The sequence below is a fragment of the Passer domesticus genome, chromosome 6 (assembly GCF_036417665.1).
Source record: "Passer domesticus isolate bPasDom1 chromosome 6, bPasDom1.hap1, whole genome shotgun sequence".
Lineage (NCBI taxonomy): Eukaryota > Metazoa > Chordata > Aves > Passeriformes > Passeridae > Passer > Passer domesticus.
The window spans coordinates 60,044,023-60,062,127 of record NC_087479.1 but is presented as its reverse complement, the minus strand read 5'-3'; the positions used below and the strand labels follow the sequence as shown (position 1 = coordinate 60,062,127).

General features: G+C 41.4%; 1 protein-coding gene across 11 annotated transcripts in view; it reads left to right on the top strand.

The window, feature by feature from the left end:
* MICAL2 (microtubule associated monooxygenase, calponin and LIM domain containing 2) overlaps positions 1-18,105 on the top strand; it is a 117,958-nt gene that overhangs the window by 36,229 nt on the left and 63,624 nt on the right. For all 11 annotated transcript variants that reach the window (XM_064426178.1, XM_064426177.1, XM_064426175.1 and 8 more), the window contains exons 3-14: positions 3,818-4,025; positions 4,659-4,775; positions 5,767-5,868; positions 7,691-7,846; positions 8,789-8,889; positions 10,496-10,753; positions 11,571-11,686; positions 12,734-12,860; positions 13,049-13,139; positions 13,233-13,380; positions 15,869-16,068; positions 16,533-16,642. In XM_064426178.1, coding sequence (XP_064282248.1) covers positions 3,818-4,025; positions 4,659-4,775; positions 5,767-5,868; positions 7,691-7,846; positions 8,789-8,889; positions 10,496-10,753; positions 11,571-11,686; positions 12,734-12,860; positions 13,049-13,139; positions 13,233-13,380; positions 15,869-16,068; positions 16,533-16,642 — 1,734 coding nt within the window. The remainder of the gene's footprint in view (positions 1-3,817; positions 4,026-4,658; positions 4,776-5,766; positions 5,869-7,690; positions 7,847-8,788; positions 8,890-10,495; positions 10,754-11,570; positions 11,687-12,733; positions 12,861-13,048; positions 13,140-13,232; positions 13,381-15,868; positions 16,069-16,532; positions 16,643-18,105) is intronic.

The window sequence follows — 18,105 nt, the reverse complement described above, 5'->3', positions numbered from 1 at the left end:
GGGGATTTTTTTGTTTGTTGGTTTGGGATTTTTTTTGTTGTTTGTTTGGGTTTTTTTCTTTAAACACAATGGTGGTGTTCAGCTGTTAAACTGCATATGATTTTTCCAGATTGGGATGAGGGTGCCTAGATTCACAGGCTGCTGATTTAATAGCGGAGCAGGGGGAGAGGAAAGGAGAGATTGAAAGAGGCCTCTACATTGTATCCCTCTCCCTTTCCTCCCCTCCTATTTTGAGTCATATATTTCTACATTATATACAGGAGATGATATCAAAATCCTGTGCCTGGCTCAGAAGCCATTCTGTTATTGGAGAGGTGATCCGTGCTGCCATTTAGCTCAGCACTGGGAATATTTCCTCGAGATTTTCAAGGCACTGCCATTCCTAAACATATTCAGAGAGAGAACGTAGCATCCCTTACAGTCAGACTGACCCTTGAGTGGAATCAAACTTATGAGACTTACCAAATGCTGTATGTGTTTATATTAGTAAATATAAGTGAAAATTTCTGATACATTTAAATCACACAAAGAAGAAATCAGTGAAGTTCTGTTCTATTTCTGTCTGAAGGTAAGTAATGCATTGTGTACTGTGCTTGGTTGTAGTGTGGGACAAGATTTTTACTGAAAAAAACGTCTTTTAGGGAATAGTACAATACTTTTTAACAGTATCATAGAAACAGACTATTTACTCAGCAACTTGAATAAACTTCTATAAAATATGCATGGGCTTATTAGTGTTTTATTGTGAAGTGCAAAAATGTCCATGCTTTACTCATTAAGTATGAATTCAAACTGTAATAGTCACTAGGCAACTATTACTGGCCTGGAAACTTGCGTTAGTCTCATTCAATGGGAATTTTGCAACCCATATTCTTTCTGTACTTTTGCCTTAACATAGGTGCTGTTCTTGGGGAACGTGTTAAATTCAACGAAGCTTCTCTTTTGACAGAAAATGTTCACGTGCATCTGCAGGCATTTGCACTATCAGGTTTTCACCAAGAAAAATGTCTTCTCTTGGTATTATTATCATGCACTAACGTGGTATACTCTCAGTAGTAAAACAAGATGTAGCATCCAACATGATACTGATTCTTCAGGCAGGTCACATAAGTCTGGTCATTATCTTATTCTTTCATAAACTGCCATGTAAAACTAAATAAGACTTTCCCCCTTAGTTTCCAGCTTGAGCAAGAAATATGCAAAAGCTCTTTGTCTGTTCTTTTCAGCAACTGTTACTTGGAATAATTTGTAGGAGACGCTTTGAAAAGTCAAGTTGTCCTTTAGCTTTGTAGGGGATGATCTGGCACTGTTAAAAGGCAGTTGATGTGTGAATGGTGATGGGATGTCAAGAAGCCGTTGGCATTTGTTCATTCAGGACTGATTGTTTGAGACTCCCTTATGTGATGCCAGCTGTCATGATCTGTGTTAAATTGCAAGAAATTAGTTCCAAAAGCAGGCCCTGATGAGCCAGGAGACTGGGATAACAGGAGGGGAAAATAGGATGCCATTCAAAGTCTGGCTGCAGGAAGGTTTCTTCTGGGAGTCTGTTGGCAGGCAGACCACCTGGGAGGGGCGTGGGCCCTTCCCTTGCTTAATAAAGATAGGAACACAAATGTAGTAAGAATTACTTTTGCAAGGATTTTGTACTGGTTTTGACCCCAGAAGTTTCAAAATTAAATGAAGAAGTGCCAAGAGTAAGTTCTACACCAGCAGGAAGCGTCCTCAATAAATCATAGAACAAATAGCTCTGTGATGTAGATAAATGTGTTTCTGGAGGTAACCATGGGTGGTGGCAAACATACAACTGTTTTTCATGGTGTCTCTACGCAATTATGAAGATACTTTGTCCATGTGATAGGAGGAGGGGAGAGGGCAGAATCCTCCTTAAAATGCTAACATAGTGTGTTGCAAAGCACCAGGAGAAATGAAGGATTTCTGTGTGGGTTTTGTTACTTGGCAGGGTCTGCTATGACTAAATCTCCAAAGACTGCTGTTTCTTTTTATTTTTTTATTTTCTTTAAAGTTGCATTTATTTATGTATAATACAGCTTGGAGGTGAAAGAAAACAAAACAGCCTCACCTTATCAGACCGTGTATGGGCTTTATTTGTAAAATGTTTCTAACTGCCTGCTCAACATGACTGGAAGCTGTCAAGGCTCAATTGAGTCACTCACTTGTCAGAGCTCAGAGTTCCCATGCTAATCACAAGAAGCATGTGCAAGAAGTCTGACCCAGATCCACCAGCGATCCTCTTCAGCTGCGCTACATGTGCCCTCTATTTTCTTCCTTTATATTGTTACATCTGTTGATTTTTTAAAAAAATATTCATCATGCAGTGAGGAATGTTCTTCTGAAATTGTGCATTAAATATGTTCTTTTAAGAGGAACAAAGCCAAGTGGCTAAGGCAACAGCCTAACTTTAATATCTCTGGTTAACAAAACACCTAAAGTGAAGCCAAAGCACCTCAGAGGAGTTTTTCTTTCAATGGGAATTTATTTGAATTATTTATTAAATTGAAAAAAAGACATTTTTGCATTTCTGTGATTTGGGTTGGACAAAAGTCAGCACCAGATACTTTTTGCTCAAGTTGTTAGATCTGAAAACAAATGATGACCAAACTAAAATAAATAAATGACTCTACTTTCTGAAATTGCAACGTAATGGGAACCAGACTGGAATCCAGCAAGGCTGCAGATAGAGCCTGTGCTTGCTTTGAAACTGCAATCAGTGTCTGGCTCTGTGTGTGGGACACACAGGAGCGTGTCTGGCCTCTGACACAATGGTCTTGGATTTGCAGCACGGCCCAGCTTGGCTGTGCTGCAGCTTTCCTGTCCTCCCAGACCCACCTTAGCTCTCCCTGCTCCAGCCATGGCAGAGCTGGAACTCACGGCATGGATTTTGTGAAATCTGGGGGGGTTTGGAGGGGTGGAGGGGGTTTGTAGGAGGTATGGAACGACAGCATTGTCCAGCTGTAAGACTGTTTCTAATCAGTTTTTAGTAATCAGTCAAGGAAATGTAACCACTAGATATGCTTGGGGTTTAATTAGTTTGCTTTCTGGAAATGCTTTCCTTGTTGGTCTATGAAAAATTACAGCTGTCAACTATGGGCAGGAATCCTCTGTAATTGTTTTGGAAGCGATTCTTCCAAGTGTGCCCAAACTAGATTTAAGCTTCTGAAGTGTGATTTTCCTGAAAGTGAAGATGTTTAGCACTGGGTGAAATGGAATAGGACAGGATCAGTTCCCTGGCCCTTGCAGAGGCGGGCAGGTCTGCTGAGCTCCCTTGGCATGTCCTCCTTACATCAGTAGGTGAACCAGGCTGTTACATCCACCCTCGCTTCAAAGGGAATAGCTAATAGCATAATGCTACTGGCTTATCGGTTTGTTCAACAAATCTAGTAAATGTACACCCATTTCCTCTTTAAAATAAAAAAAGCCTACACTATGACCACTTACTTATTTTCCCCTCCCTTTTACACAACTGCAGTGCTGTTGAGAAACAGCTGCAAGCACTTGAGAAACGCTAAATGAGGATTAGAAATGTGCAAGCAGATGCTCAAAAAAGTTCAGCTTTTTGCTGTTTTTTCTCTTACTTCTCTTCATTAGATGCTTTTGTGTCTGCATAAAGTTTATCCTCTTTTCTAAATAGGTTGAACACCACATGCAAAAAAAAATTCCGTTGTTTTAAGTAAATTACTTGTTTGTTCTCTCAGTAATGCAAGTCCAGTTGTATTTCAAGTCATGCCAATAGAGTAAGTAGGAAACTGTGTGGAAATAACACAAACCCCTGTGTCACACTCCTCCTTTTCTCTGCCAGTGTTTAATTATTGGAGGTGGCCCTTGTGGCCTACGGACTGCCATAGAACTTGCCTTCCTGGGAGCCAAGGTTGTCGTTGTGGAGAAGCGGGACACTTTCTCAAGGAACAATGTGCTACATCTCTGGCCCTTTACCATCCATGACCTTCGGGGACTGGGAGCAAAGAAATTTTATGGAAAGTTCTGTGCAGGATCTATTGATCACATCAGTAAGTATCTGAGGGCATGGGCACTGTTTGGATAAGGGGTTAGCAGGATCAGAAGATTGGCAGAGACGTTCTTGGTTTGGCAGAAAGTTCATCTGCCTTAACCATGTGCAAGTGCATTTGTGCACTCAGAGAGGGGAAACAATGGTTTATTTAAGCAAGGTGGAAATAGAACAAGTTAAAGACTTATGGAGCAGATTTTTTTGTTAGTCTGGTATGGTTAAACAACAAGTTTTGATTATGAGGTATGAAGAATATTGGTATTTATTCCAGTATGTTGAAGGTAGACACAAATAACAGAGTGGAGTATTTTACAGGGAAATGTGCTGTAAAATTTTGTATTCTAAAACATGCTGGTTAGCAGATCTTTTAAATGTCATTAAGAGGCAGACCTCTACAAAAGCATTCTAAGAAACTCAACTGAAATGAGTTTTGCCAACAAGATTGTGCTTCAAGAGGAAAAGGAGGCGGAAGAGAACAACATCCTGTGGTGGTTGCTATGTTTGCATTCATTATAGTATGGGAGATAGAAATGCTACACACTTGTGTTAGCAATGAATTTCAGGTCTCTAGCAGGCTGGTGGCAGCTGGGGTTGCTTACTTGTCAAACACATCTTTGTCACTTGCTCTCCACAGGTATTCGACAGCTTCAACTCATCCTCTTCAAAGTTGCACTTATCCTTGGAGTGGAAATTCATGTGAACCTGGAATTCGTCAAAGTCCTGGAGCCTCCTGAGGATCAAGAAAACCAAAGTATTATTTATCATAATACAGTTCTGTTCACAGCAGCTTCTTTTTGTGCTAGGTGTTACATGAAGTTGTACAAGGCAGTCAAACACTGTTTAAGGAAATAAAGAGTTTTTTGCCCTTCTCATTCAGCCAGCCTTGTTCTGTGCAGTTACAGGCATGATAAGTATCAGTGTGACAGAGCACTGATAAATCTTAGAACACAGCCCAGGCTGAGAAGCTGAGGTTTTGCACTATGCCTTCTGGCATGTGTTTGAGGCTTTGTAGGGAGTCTGGTGTGGCTTCTCAGGATCTTCTTGCAAAACCAGATTTTGATTGATAATATAAATATTGAAGATGGATTAAGTACCCAGAGCCTCGTTTTGTGTTCTCATTTGATATAACTCCCACTGGCACACAGACTCTTATCAGCATTCTTATGCAAGATTTTTAAACAATAGAAAAAGATTTCTAATTTTCTTTCTTTTTTTTTTAATATTAGTTTTTAGGATGTAGTGTCACTAAAATATTTAAGAATTTTAATTAAACTCTGTGATATCTCTTCAAAGGATCATATAGTGACAGCAGAACAGGATGTTTAGTTTAAGTAGTTAAAGTATATATAGTTTTAAAACATGGACAGTACAAACACTTTCACATAATCAGCTTTGTAAAAAGATTAAATTTAGCTTTTTAAGTATGCTTAAATTTAATTTCTATTTAGAAGACAATTAAAAGCACTGATCATGGAATGTTACTTTTCCTCTTTTAGTAGCCAGCTCTTCCTTGCAGTAACCACATGTATGTACTGCCTTGGCAAGGTGGCTGTGGCGTTATTTCTGTGAGAATCAAGTGCTTGATCATCTTCTTGTGGTGTGGCTCTGAGAGAAAGTTACTGCATTAGGTGATCCAGGGAATGAGAAATGCACCCTTTATCTCAGTGCCCTTTCCTCAGACTCTGAAAATCACTTCTCTGTTGTAATGCTGAAGAATTAATAAATATTATTTGTGTTTTCAGAGATGGGTTGGAGGGCTGAATTTCTCCCCATGGATCACCCTTTGTCAGAGTATGAATTTGATGTTATCATTGGTGCAGATGGCCGCAGGAACACATTAGAAGGTGGGTGAATGTGTGTTTTTAGCCTTACTGGTGGTCTTTAGGGTACTTTGAAAGATCTGAAAGTCAGAGGAGAACACAAAGCAGCAGGTTATCTTTCAATCCACAAAAGTCTGTGTGAAAGCTGTTTTTTTTATATGGTACTTTTTGGTTTTGTTGTTAAGTCATAGCTCAAAATAAAAGACATTTAATGTCATTACTGCTTCTGAGCTCTGTGTATTTGCACTCCCTACAGAATGCATTGTGGTGCCACTGGGCTTGCTTCAAGGTTAAGTAATTATATGATGATTTAACTTGAAGGAAGCTGACAAGATATATGTCAGGAGTGGCATAGCCTTTGCTGTTGTGCTGTGAATTTGCCCTGTGTGGTTGAACTCATGACCAAAAGGTATTTAATGAAGGCAACAGAGGCTTTGCTTCTTTGTAAATGAGACTGAACTTCAGAAGCAGCTAGTTTAGAAACAATAGCAAAAGATAATAAATAGCTCTAAGATGTGTGGGAGTAGAGGGTGTAAATGTTTTCTGAACTTGAGTCACTGCTGAGAATTCAAACCACCTGAGTTGTGTTTCTTAGAGAGACACTGGCTAAGCTGCTCCTGCATCATAGGAACAAACCTTTTACTTTAATTAAGTATTTCCCTTTTAACTCTAATTATATCCAAGCTAGTTTCCATTCTCTAAGTACTCCTTCCCCCTTTTTTTTATTAGCTTCATAGTTTGTCTGCTTATTCTTTTATCTGCCAACTACAGTGTGCTTACAGTTAATTCCTTATAATGCTTTACTGGAAATTTCCCTACGCTGTTGTCTGGCTGTCCCTCATAAAAGACTGTTTAAATAGTCAGGCACCAGCAAAACCTAATTATTCTTACCTCACCTGCAGACCCTATCAAGAGGTTTAATGTTTATCATCATACCAGAATTTAGGGGAGTGATTGGTGCACTGAAGATATGCACAGAAGCTGGTGTTGTTATATAAAATCTATCCCAATGAAATAACAAGAGCATATCAAGAAGCACAGAGACAAAAATCCATAACCAATTTATTTCTTGTTCTAAAATAACATATTCATATGATGTCATCTGCAGTGGGCCAAAATTAGACGAAAGATCCTCTGTCCTACTTCATAATTTAATTTCAAATGAGGGGAACATACAGATGGAAAAACTTCAATGTATGATTGCAAGATTGTGGCTCAGGGGGCTTTTTTCACTGAAAAGTGAAAGCAAAGATGGAGTGGGAGCTTCTCAGTTGGTCTCACTTTGGAAATATAATAGTTAAGCCACTGAATATTTTTCAATTCCAAATACCTGTGAAAACTCTCCTTAGCTTAGGTGTGTGCACCTAAGCACTGCTACACAGGTTTTTATTTTTCACATCATTCTCTGCTGCTTTTGACTGCTGATCTCTTGTATCTTTTTTTCAAGAGCTGTTTGCCACTATATAACAAATACCTAACTTGCCATTTAGCATGTTAAAAATGTCTCCCTCCACTGAAATTGACCTGTGCTGTTCCCAGACACATAAAAATTTTTTTCCATGTTTTTCTTTAGTTATAGTTTTTCCCGAACTTCTTCCCTTAGTTCCCCACCCAACCATTTTTTAATGAGACTTTATCTTGAATGCAGTGCAGCTTTAGTTTTGCAGCTGAAAATGGGGAGAAAAGACTCTTTACATTGAAGGGAATTTTGGAGGCATGGTGGAATCTACAGATGATGTGTTGTTTGATGAAATGTAGGGAAGACACTGAGCTGCCTTGAGCTGACCCTCCCTGAAAGTCCAGTCTGAAGTCTGCAGTGGTTTTAATTCCTGTCTTTGCTCACCAGGGTTCAGGAGGAAGGAATTTCGTGGAAAGCTGGCTATAGCGATCACTGCCAATTTTATAAACAGAAATACAACTGCAGAAGCCAAGGTAGAAGAAATTAGTGGGGTTGCTTTCATCTTCAATCAGAAGTTCTTCCAGGACCTGAAAGAGGAAACGGGTGGGTGCATTCTCATTTTTTCCACTACCAAATACAAGAGGCAGCAGGGGAACTCTATGTGCCAGGCCACCCCCTTGTTACTGGTAACATCAGTTTTGAATAATCTGTGTAAAAAAATTTCCAAGTGATAAAATATTGTTGATGTCAGAAGCTTGCAGATGGAGGTGTCCATTTATGGTACAGTGGGATATTTTTTATCTTGGGTGTTGCCACATCATGGCTTGTTTTAGTCTTTAAATTTTTCTCAACTGCAAAAATGTCTGCTATGTTGAACAAATTTGTAAGAGCATTTTCAGGGCCCAGAGATTTTCCCTTAAGACATGATTTGTTTTGTTTCTATCTGTTCACATGCTGAACAGCTTAAACCCTTTGAAAAAGGCTCTGCCCTTCTGGGAGGAGTTCATTCTTTCTTTTTGATGTGTGGAGCTGATAAACTGAGAAGACCTAGAATCTGCCATAAATACTAAAAATATAAACTATGAAATACATCTTGATTGAAAGGGATTTCAGAATAGTTGCATTCACTGTCAGTTCAATCAACTCTAGTCTTGATTTACAGCTGATTTAAAAAAAAAAATTACTATTATAATTGAAACCAAACTCCCTGATTAGACCCAATGCCAGAGCCCTAGCAACCCAAAAAACACTTTGCTCCCTTGGCACCCAGTTTTACCTTAGGAGCTATTAATGCTGCAGTTAACTAGCTGTTCCCTGAAAGAATGCTGAATAACCTCAAACTGTGCTGGGAAAAACTCCTGTCGGGCGAGACCACTCTCCTCTCTTGTTTTGTTTCCTAGCATTCTGCCCACTGATCCTTCATCCCAGCTGGGAGAGTGGATGCATCCCAAGAAGGAAAGGCACCTGCCGGGGTCAATCCTGTGCTGTTGGTAAATGGCATAGGCAGGGTGCTGCATTTGGTGACAAATGTGTCTCTCTTTTCAGGGATTGACCTGGAGAATATTGTTTACTATAAAGACAGCACGCATTATTTTGTGATGACAGCAAAAAAGCAGAGTCTTCTGGACAAAGGAGTGATTATTAACGTATGTAAAAGTGCTGGTTAAACCCTATTTTATTTACTTGGCCCAGAGTAAATGTGAACATCTGCATAAATGTTGCTGGATGTTAGAGAGGGTGTTTATAGACTTAATCACTTCATTCAAGCTCTGGTTACTTGGATCTTACTCTGACATTTTTAGGATTTGCTTTTCCCTTCAGTCTGCTCAAAGTTTCAATAGAGAACTGAAAACAATACTTCCTAAATTAATCAGTTTTGAACCTGGCTGAAATGGGATCTTGACTCACCTTGGAAATACGTGAGCAGAAAATAAAAACCTCAGTTATTTAAGGGTGAACTTAGCACAGCTATGTTCAGTTTTATCAGGCAAATAAGAAAGTGTAAAAACCTACCCTAGGTTAAATTGCAAATTCTCTAAAGTGGGTGAAACATGATAGAAGAAGTCTATAAACATGATGGCCTGATCTTTCAGGGGTACTTGTGATTTTGAGGTATTTTTTTCTTTTTCTTTTTTTTTTTTTTTGGTCTTCTTCTGTAAAATATAGGGTTTATTTTCTTTTGTTTCTAGGAAGTGTTATGGCACCACTTAAGTTTCCCTTTCTGGAAACCCAAAACTGTTCAATTTTTCTTGGAAAGTAAGGCAGTGCCAAAACAGCCAAGTGTAATTTCCTGAAGGAAGTACCTGTGGGGAACTGTCAGAAGTGCTTTTGGCTTTCTGATGGGACCACTCAGCTCAGTGCCATGATTCCCTGCCCTTTTGGAGGCCAGAGGCTCCCAGGGCAGAGCTGCTTTCCATGACCAGCCTGGGTGGGAGAGAGGAAGGGTGGAACCTCTTGTGGGGAGTGGCTGGTGGGCGCTGAGCTTGTGGGACTGGTGTTTGTGGGTGAGGGCAGTCCCAGGGGATCTGTGGGGAGTTTGGAGCAGAGGAGTAGCAGCTGTGGCTCATCAGAGCTGTTTTCCTGACCTACTCAGCTCTTGGTGGAAAAAAATCAACCACCCCAGTGTGTCTGGTGCAACTGGGCTAATAGCGGTTCTGTGGTATCAGCTGTGATTAGGGGTCTCATCCACGATTAGCCTGGAAACAGAGCCTGCCTCATTAATAATCACTGCCTTTAAGTAGGATGACCTGTAAAGGCAGGGTCCTTTACCACTGTGCCCAAGGAAAAACCCAGCCCAAAAATGAACAGAAAAGCTGCTATGGTGCAGGTTTAAATGTGGTGTTGTTACTGGGATGTCGAGTCAAGCCTTGAGGCTGAGTTCCCATGTTACAGCATCAGTGTTTCTGCTCTCCTGTGGTTTTAGATGTGGGGTGCACATGTGCAGAAAAGCATTGCAGTGATGTGGTTGACATCTTTTGATGTGAGGGAAGTAATGCTCTGAAAACATCACATAACCAAGGAGGAGCTATAACCTTCTATTGCAAACAAAGGTGCTTGTTCAGTGTGGGCAAGGAGAGTTTCAGTTTGGGGCAGTACCTGTGTTTGTGCATTGGGTTTTTGGAGGAGATGACAAGTGTCACTTGTTTCTTGTTGCTGTGAGATGTGTGGCTCCCAGTCCTGCCATGAGACTGCAATGTTCCAAATCAGAGAGAATATTGGAGTTTCTTATCCCACATCCTTTTCTCCTTGCAGGACTCCATTGATACCGAGCTGCTGCTCTGTGGGGAAAATGTGAACCAGAGCAATTTGCTGTCCTACGCCAGAGAAGCTGCTGACTTTGCAACCAACTACCAGCTGCCTTCCTTGGATTTTGCAATTAACCATTATGGCCAACCAGATGTAGCAATGTTTGATTTTACCTCCATGTATGCATCTGAAAACGCTGCGCTGGTGAGAGAGAGGCACAGACATCAGCTCCTGGTGGCTCTTGTTGGAGATAGTTTGCTTGAGGTATATCTTGGAATACCTTCCAAGTAGTATTTTCAGGTTTTTTATTTCCTTAATCCAACCATTCAATCTAGCCTCCAGTATAAAATGTCCTCTTTTACATGTCCTGAAACAGTGGTATCTTCTTTGGAATAGATTTTTTCTCCCTCTTTTTTCTTTTCCCCTTTATTATGCCATAGTTTGTCATAGCTAATGCTTGGCTGACAGCCTGTGGCCGAGATCCCATTTTGCTTTATGCAAGTTGTGTTTCTGTCTGAAAACTGTGAGCTCCGTGTCCTCAGCTTGGGTGCATGGCATAATTTTACTGAATTCCATCATAGACAAAAACTTGATCCAAATTATTATTGCAGTCTCTTTGCCTTAGTGTGTTCCCTTTTTTTTTTTTCTTTCTGAAGTGAAAAGTGTATGCTGCAACTTTTTTTTTTTTAAATTCATACTGACAGCCTGAGGCATTTGAAAAGAACAGTCCAAAGCAAATTTAGGAGGTGAAAAGGGCATTTTTTTTCCCTTTTTCCTTTAATAATTCTTAAGTCTTCTTTTTTTTCCTCAGCCCTTACCTTTTGGGTCTAAGAAATTTGTTTTTATATATAGAAGTTAAAAAAAAGGAAAAAGTGAGAAAAGTAATCTTTTCTCCCTGCCTGAGACTTAAAGGAGAGGCACATTTAAAACCTGCAAGTGCTGCCTGTGTTGCGTTTTGACTCCTTCTGGGCTATTTTTCCAAGACAGTATGAAACCCTCGACTCCAGATTTGAATTGAAAGTTACTTTTGTAGTAAAAACTTAAGAAATGCAGAGAATTAAAGTGTAAGTGCTTCTTGCAGCCGTTCTGGCCCATGGGCACTGGCTGTGCCAGAGGCTTCCTGGCTGCCTTTGACACGGCGTGGATGGTGCGGAGCTGGGCGCAGGGAAAGCCCCCGCTGGAGATCCTGGCTGAACGGTGAGTGCTGCTTTGGTCCCCAGCATTTCCAGTGTTTTAAAGAGCCACAGCAGTGCTAGAAGGCAGTGGATTTCAGAATGCTAACCGGAGAAATATTTTTAGGGTTTAAATCACTGATTTATGTCACTTAAGTGTGATCCTTAAAGAAATAGACCAAAATAGATTTTATCAAAAATCCCAAACCTCCAGCCATCTCAACACCTGGTTTTTTATCATTAAAAAAAAAATCCTGAAAGGAGTCTAAACAAATTCTTCAACAGTAACAGACTTCAGAGTTGGTCTCTCTGATTTTAACTCTGCATTTTGGTGTAGTGGTGCTCTCTTTAGGCTGATAAGTATGTGGAGAATTGTTATAATGCTGCACCAGAAACTTTTTTTTTACTGGAGCAAGAAAATCTGTGGCTAAGTACAGCAGCAGTCTTGGTGTCACCATGGTCTGATGGTTGAAGTTGCTGACTTAGGTCATGCTGGCAGCGTCCCTGCTCTGCTACAGCTGCCCAGGCTGTTTTGGGATTATGGGATACATAATAGGGACAGTCATGGTTGCGGGAATGCAAGCAGGAGCTTTACTAACTACAGCACTTTGGGAATTTTTAAGATAGAAGTCTGTGGGATGACTCAAACACGGCCTAGTCCCAAATGGAAAATTGAACAGCATAGTAAAAAAAGCTGTGGTGGTTATAGGAATTGCAGGATGACAGGATTTAGTGCTGTTATGTGGTAAAGAAGTTACTTCTTGAGTAGATGTTAAAGCAAAACCAGATGACTGGATGATGTAACCTCCTTTTTTTTTCTTCCTTTTTCTTGCTCACTTCCTGCCTCAGGAAAATATGGGCATAAGCTCTACGTGTCCGTCTTGTCCTGTTTCTGTCTGGCATCCTTCTGTTGAGTGGGGATAAGAAATGGGATGAATGCATTATGCATTTGGTCTGTAACACTTGTCCTGGCAGAACCAAAATAAGGTTTAGGCAGCTGCAAAAAGCCCCAATCCCTTATAAATAAATATTTATTTTAATGCGTAACTCTTGCATCTTTTTCCTCTGCAAGAGAGAGCATTTATCGACTCTTGCCTCAGACGACCCCTGAAAATATTAATAAGAACTTTGACCAGTACACCATTGACCCAGGAACAAGATACCCGAACTTGAACTCGAGCTGTGTTCGACCTCACCAGGTCAGTACTTAAAAGGCTTGCTTGTGAAATCAGTTCTTTTTTTATCAAGGGTAAATAGAGCTGCAAGGAGTGTGTAAACAAAATCTTCAGGAGACTCCTTAATTTAGAGCCAGCTGCTGATAAAGTTAACCTGGAAATAAAACTGGTTTTTTGTCTGAAGTTATGCTGGTAATTGCTTTTCCTTGTAGGTGAGACAGTTATATGTTACCAATGAGCTACAGCAGTGTCCCCTTGAGAGAGTGAGCTCCATTAGAAGATCAGTGAACCTCACAAGACAGGGTAAGTGACATCTCCTGTTTGCTGTGGCTCAACGTTTATAGCCTTCTGAGCATGCAAAAGCTGGCTGAAATGTTTGCTTTCCCGTTTGTGCAGAGTCAGATATTCGGCCTAACAAGCTTTTGACGTGGTGCCAGAAGCAGACAGAGGGATACCGAAACGTTAATGTCACTGACCTGACCACCTCCTGGAAAAGTGGCCTTGCTCTGTGTGCCATCATCCATCGCTTCAGGCCTGACCTCATGTAAGTGACATCTGTGGAGCTCCTCAGCTGAGGCATTTGCAAAGGGTAGCATGAGACCAGAGCAGCCCTGACACTCTGCAGTCCCCTTCTGTGGCTGCTTTCTGCAAGGAAGTGCACACCATAGCCAGGTTTGGAGAGGGGAAGGGTGGGGTTGGGTTTGCTTTGTTTCTTCTGTGTGTCCTTGCATGCTGTTTAAAATGAAATATATGTGCCTTCAAAGAGCTAGGAGGGTTTTGACCCCTATGATTTATCATGTTTGTGGGAGTCATGTGTCTATTTAAAATGAAATTTACAGTTCTGGGGGAATGTGTAGAACTGCGTTCCCAGATCCCTGGAGACAAGTTTTGGTGTCTGTTTGAAACCATGGCCATGAAGCACAGTCCTGAGTTACAGAAATGCTGGGTGAGCCTGAAGGAGCCAGCCTCCATGTGTTGTACTGGTTACTGTGACAGTCAAATAGGGAAATGTTGGACCGTAGAGATGGAGGTTTTGCACAGCTATGTCCAGGAGAGCACAGAGTCGTTTCACGTGGGCAAAGCAAGGGCTGGGCCTTGAAAATTAACTGCCCTAGAGGTTGAGTGTAAGCCAGCATTCCCCTTTTGGCACAGTTTCTGGGGTCCTAGTGCTGCATGACCCAACTCCATGCATCTGAATATTTTGTAATGTCCCATAGTTAGATACAAGAAGGTCAGTGTGTAACAGGTGTCAGGAAATGGCAATTGCTGACCCTGCTGGGTGCAGTCAGTGGGGTGACTCTATTGTCTCACCAGTCTCCAAAATGCAGTGGATGCATTCTCTTGTCTTCCTATAGAGCCTTAGGAGTCACACATAAATTACTGTCTACCTCCCTTTATTGTGGATAAATGAAAGGAATGATTGAACTTTTTTATGAGGTGTGATAAATTGGAAAAAAATAGGAGTGGTACCTAGGATGCTTGTTTGTACAGTTTTGCCAGAGAAAGAGCTAAGATTTTAAGAATAGGAATTTTTTTTTTGCCTTGAGTTGGTTTAAAAGAATTAGAATTCTGGATGTTTTTGGGGGAGAGGGTACAGAAAGCAAAGTAATCTTTGCTGCCTGTGGAAAACATGTTCTCTACACTGCTCTCTGCAAAGTCGATAAATTTATCTTCCTGAGCTAACAGACCTCCTGCTGTTCAATTAATGTTGTGTTTGGATCTTGTTGGCTTTTTGTATTCAATGAGCCTTCAGAAGGACTTGGCTGGATGAAAGCTAGGCAGGCAAGAGAGGTGGCTGCCAGTGACAGCCCCCAGCTCCAGAAATGGGCAGTGGGTGGATGAGAGAAGAGGAGAAATTCTTTGGGGATTCAAAAACTCACATTCCACTGTGAGGAGAAAGAAACTACCCTGCCTGGAGCTTTGTAATTTATTCACATGTTTATTTTAATCATGAATTTTGGAAGCTGTTCAAAAGATCAGTCTTAGAATAGGTCCCATAGAAAATGGATTAGAGAGTGGATAACAGAGTTCCAGATGTGTGATGCACTTATTTAGTGCACTGCTAAATTCAGTTGTGACCTGGACAGGAGGTCCCTGCTCAAACTGTGTGTGTAACACCTTAAAAAAAGGAAAGGTAGTGCCTGTGCATGTGTGTGCATACACGTATAATGTGCTACTTCTATAGAATGCTGTCCCAAATTTATTCCTCTGGGCTTTGATGATTTATGAAACTAATTAAACCTAAGTAATCTGTTGCTAATGGATGAAGTCTGTAGTAGTTCAGCTGTGTTTGGAGAAGGAAAAGGTTTCTTAGCACTTCTGAGGAAGAATTGCATCTCTCCAGTAAACAAGGATATTTTTTGTGGGACTGCATCAAGGTCTAGTTCAGTGAAAAAGCTTTTAAATTACGTTTCTGGCAAAGTCAGTATTTGTAATAATGGTATTGAAACAGGACAACCCCCGTGCCAGGGAGAAATGATGAGGAGGAATCCATGGATATCAGAAGGCTAATTAATTACTTTCTTATACTATGTTATTCTATATTATATTACACTATATTACATTACATCTAAACTGAATCTGCCAAGCACTCAACTCTGCACACAACTGCACTCATCTCGTGACTGTCCCCTGACAGTCCCGACACACACACGCGCTTGGCTCTGATAGGCCAAGGAAACAAAACACCATCACTTTGGGTAAACAGTCTCCGTATTTCGTTCTGCTTTTGCACAAACACAGGCACAGCAAATAAGATAAGAATTGTTTTTCCTTTCTCTGAGGTTCAGAGAATGTGAATCTCAGAAATCCTTGGGAAGAATTGTGCCTTGCTTTTCTCTGTGAAGAGAAATGCGGCCACATAGCGGCATGTGCGTGAGCCTCTTACCTTTGGCACTGTGTGGACTCTGTAGCTTTGACCCAGTGAGATGCCTGTGCCCTCATTCCCGGTGCTGCTCTGCCACGGGCACGGGAGCACTGTGTGTTCCCGAAGGGAGCAGGGAACGAGTGATGCTGCTGTGCTGTCCCCGCAGCGACTTCGAGGCCCTGAACGAAGAGGACGTGGTGAGGAACAACCAGCTGGCCTTCGACGTGGCCGAGCGGGAGTTCGGGATCCCGCCGGTGACCACGGGCAAGGAGCTGGGCTCGGCCGGGGAGCCCGACAAGCTCAGCATGGTGCTCTACCTGTCCAAGTTCTACGAGCTGTTCCGGGGCACCCCTCTGCGCGCAGTGGGTGAGGCACGGCGGTCCCTGGGCTTTGGCAAGGGGGAAGGGGCAGCGTTCATCCAGGCTGCTGACGAGCGCTGCTCTTGAGCCAAGAGGCTTTTCCCAGCAGAGCCATTCTGGCCTGCAAGAGTTACCTCGGGCTTAACACAGGAAAGGGGGAACATTTTGATTGAACACCAAGGTTTTGTGGGTCCTTGGTGGTTTCAGGGAGTAGGAGCAGCTGGATAACTGCTGCTTGACATCAGGAAGGGCATGCATCAAGTTGTTGGTGTGATTCCCTGGTAGGGATGACTGCACACAGCACATTCATGCTTGTGTTTTTCTCCCTCTTTTTTAAAAAAGCCACCCTACATTGTATGTATTCATTTTATTTGCCTATGTTACCAACGCTCAACTAGAAAGCTTTGGTTTAGTCAGAATAATTTAAAAACAAATGTAAATAAATATGCTAAGTAGTTGTTTTTTCAACAGATGCTGTTGAGAAGCAAAATGAAGAAAATAATGATCCTCATTTACCAAAATCGAATTTCATCTGTAATAATTATATCAATTTAAGTTTAACAAGAAAACGAGTACCAAAGGTGAGTTGTGAAGCAAGACTTGTCATATGAATATTGTTTTTCTGAAAAGATGAAAAAAAAACTTTCAGGCTCAGAAATAAGGGGTTTATGTATACACTGAGCTATTTCTACCTGTAAGAAAGAGTCCTGTAGCTCTGTATTCCTGGAGTTAAATATACAGCCATTTTATTGTATACCAGTTCAAATAATCAGTGCTATGTTGCACTGTTTATTGATTGGGAGGGAGTGCTGCTTTTTGAAAAAAGCAGTGATTTGCACAGTTTGTGGGTTCTGTCTGGGTTTTGAGGAGAAGTTTTCCAGCTCCCGCAGAGGAAACCTGCAGTGGTGACAAACAGTGGGCAGGTTGATCAGCAACTTTGGGATAACAATCTCTTAGTCATGCCCATGTTCTTTTCTCTCTTGGTTACTTATTAATGAAAACTTACTGACAGGCCCTGTTATATCCCTGTGTTATAAAAAAATCCATGCCCATACATGCTGTGATTAAGGACTACAGAGCCTTGAAGCTTTGCAAAGGCCCGAGTTTGCACATGTACACATCCACTGCATTTCTCAGTATTTTAATATACTGCTTTTTAAATTTGTTGCTCTCTGGTCTTGTAGAAATGTGATTTCTGTTTTTTTCACCTGAAGAATTACTCCAGAATTTCCAGATACTTCCTACACTGACTTTTGTCTTGAATTTTTTCCATCTGCAAACCCTTTTTCAAAACCTGTGGACAGTCAATTGTCCAGTAACTTCAAATATCCTTGTTAGGAAATAATTATTTCCTGCCACCCACATATACACAAAGTGACATGGTTCCCAGATAGCCAAGCTGTGAGAAACCAAACAGGCAGAATAAACTTTGCTTTTTCTTGTGGGTGACTTCTCTAGAAGGGAAACCTTTATCATGACCACAATGTTGTTTTTCAGTGAGTTGTTTGCAGAAGTAAAGAGACTTTTAGCAGTGGGGAGAGCTTTCCATTACTGAGCCATAGAGCCTCTGATTAACCTCCTGTCATGAAATAAGCCTTCTGTCATAGCAGGAGCTGGAGTTCTTGGCAGTACATGAAAGCACGAGGTGATTTGCCTGAAGGGCCCCTCTGGTTTCACACTACGGGAGCCCGTTGGAAGTGAGAAGTGGAAGTATTATTTCCCAAATCAGCTTGGGAAACAAGGCATTTTGTGCGAGGTTTTGCAGCTCTGCCATGGGCTGTCAAACCAAGCAAGGTGGGTTAGGGTACTTGGATTAGAACAGACTTGGGAGTGCCACAACCAGCTGAAACTAGCTGGGAAATTAAGCTCCTCGGAAAGCAATTGCTTGAGTTTGGGGTTTGGCTGTGGCTTCAGCTTTTTTAGGGTTCTTTCCCGTGCAGAAAGTGGTGCTGGGCATTATCCAGGTGTATGTATATCAAATGTTCTGTCCAGGCTTTAGGAGAGCAGAGAGTGTTGCTAACTGAACTTCCATGGCATGTAGTTT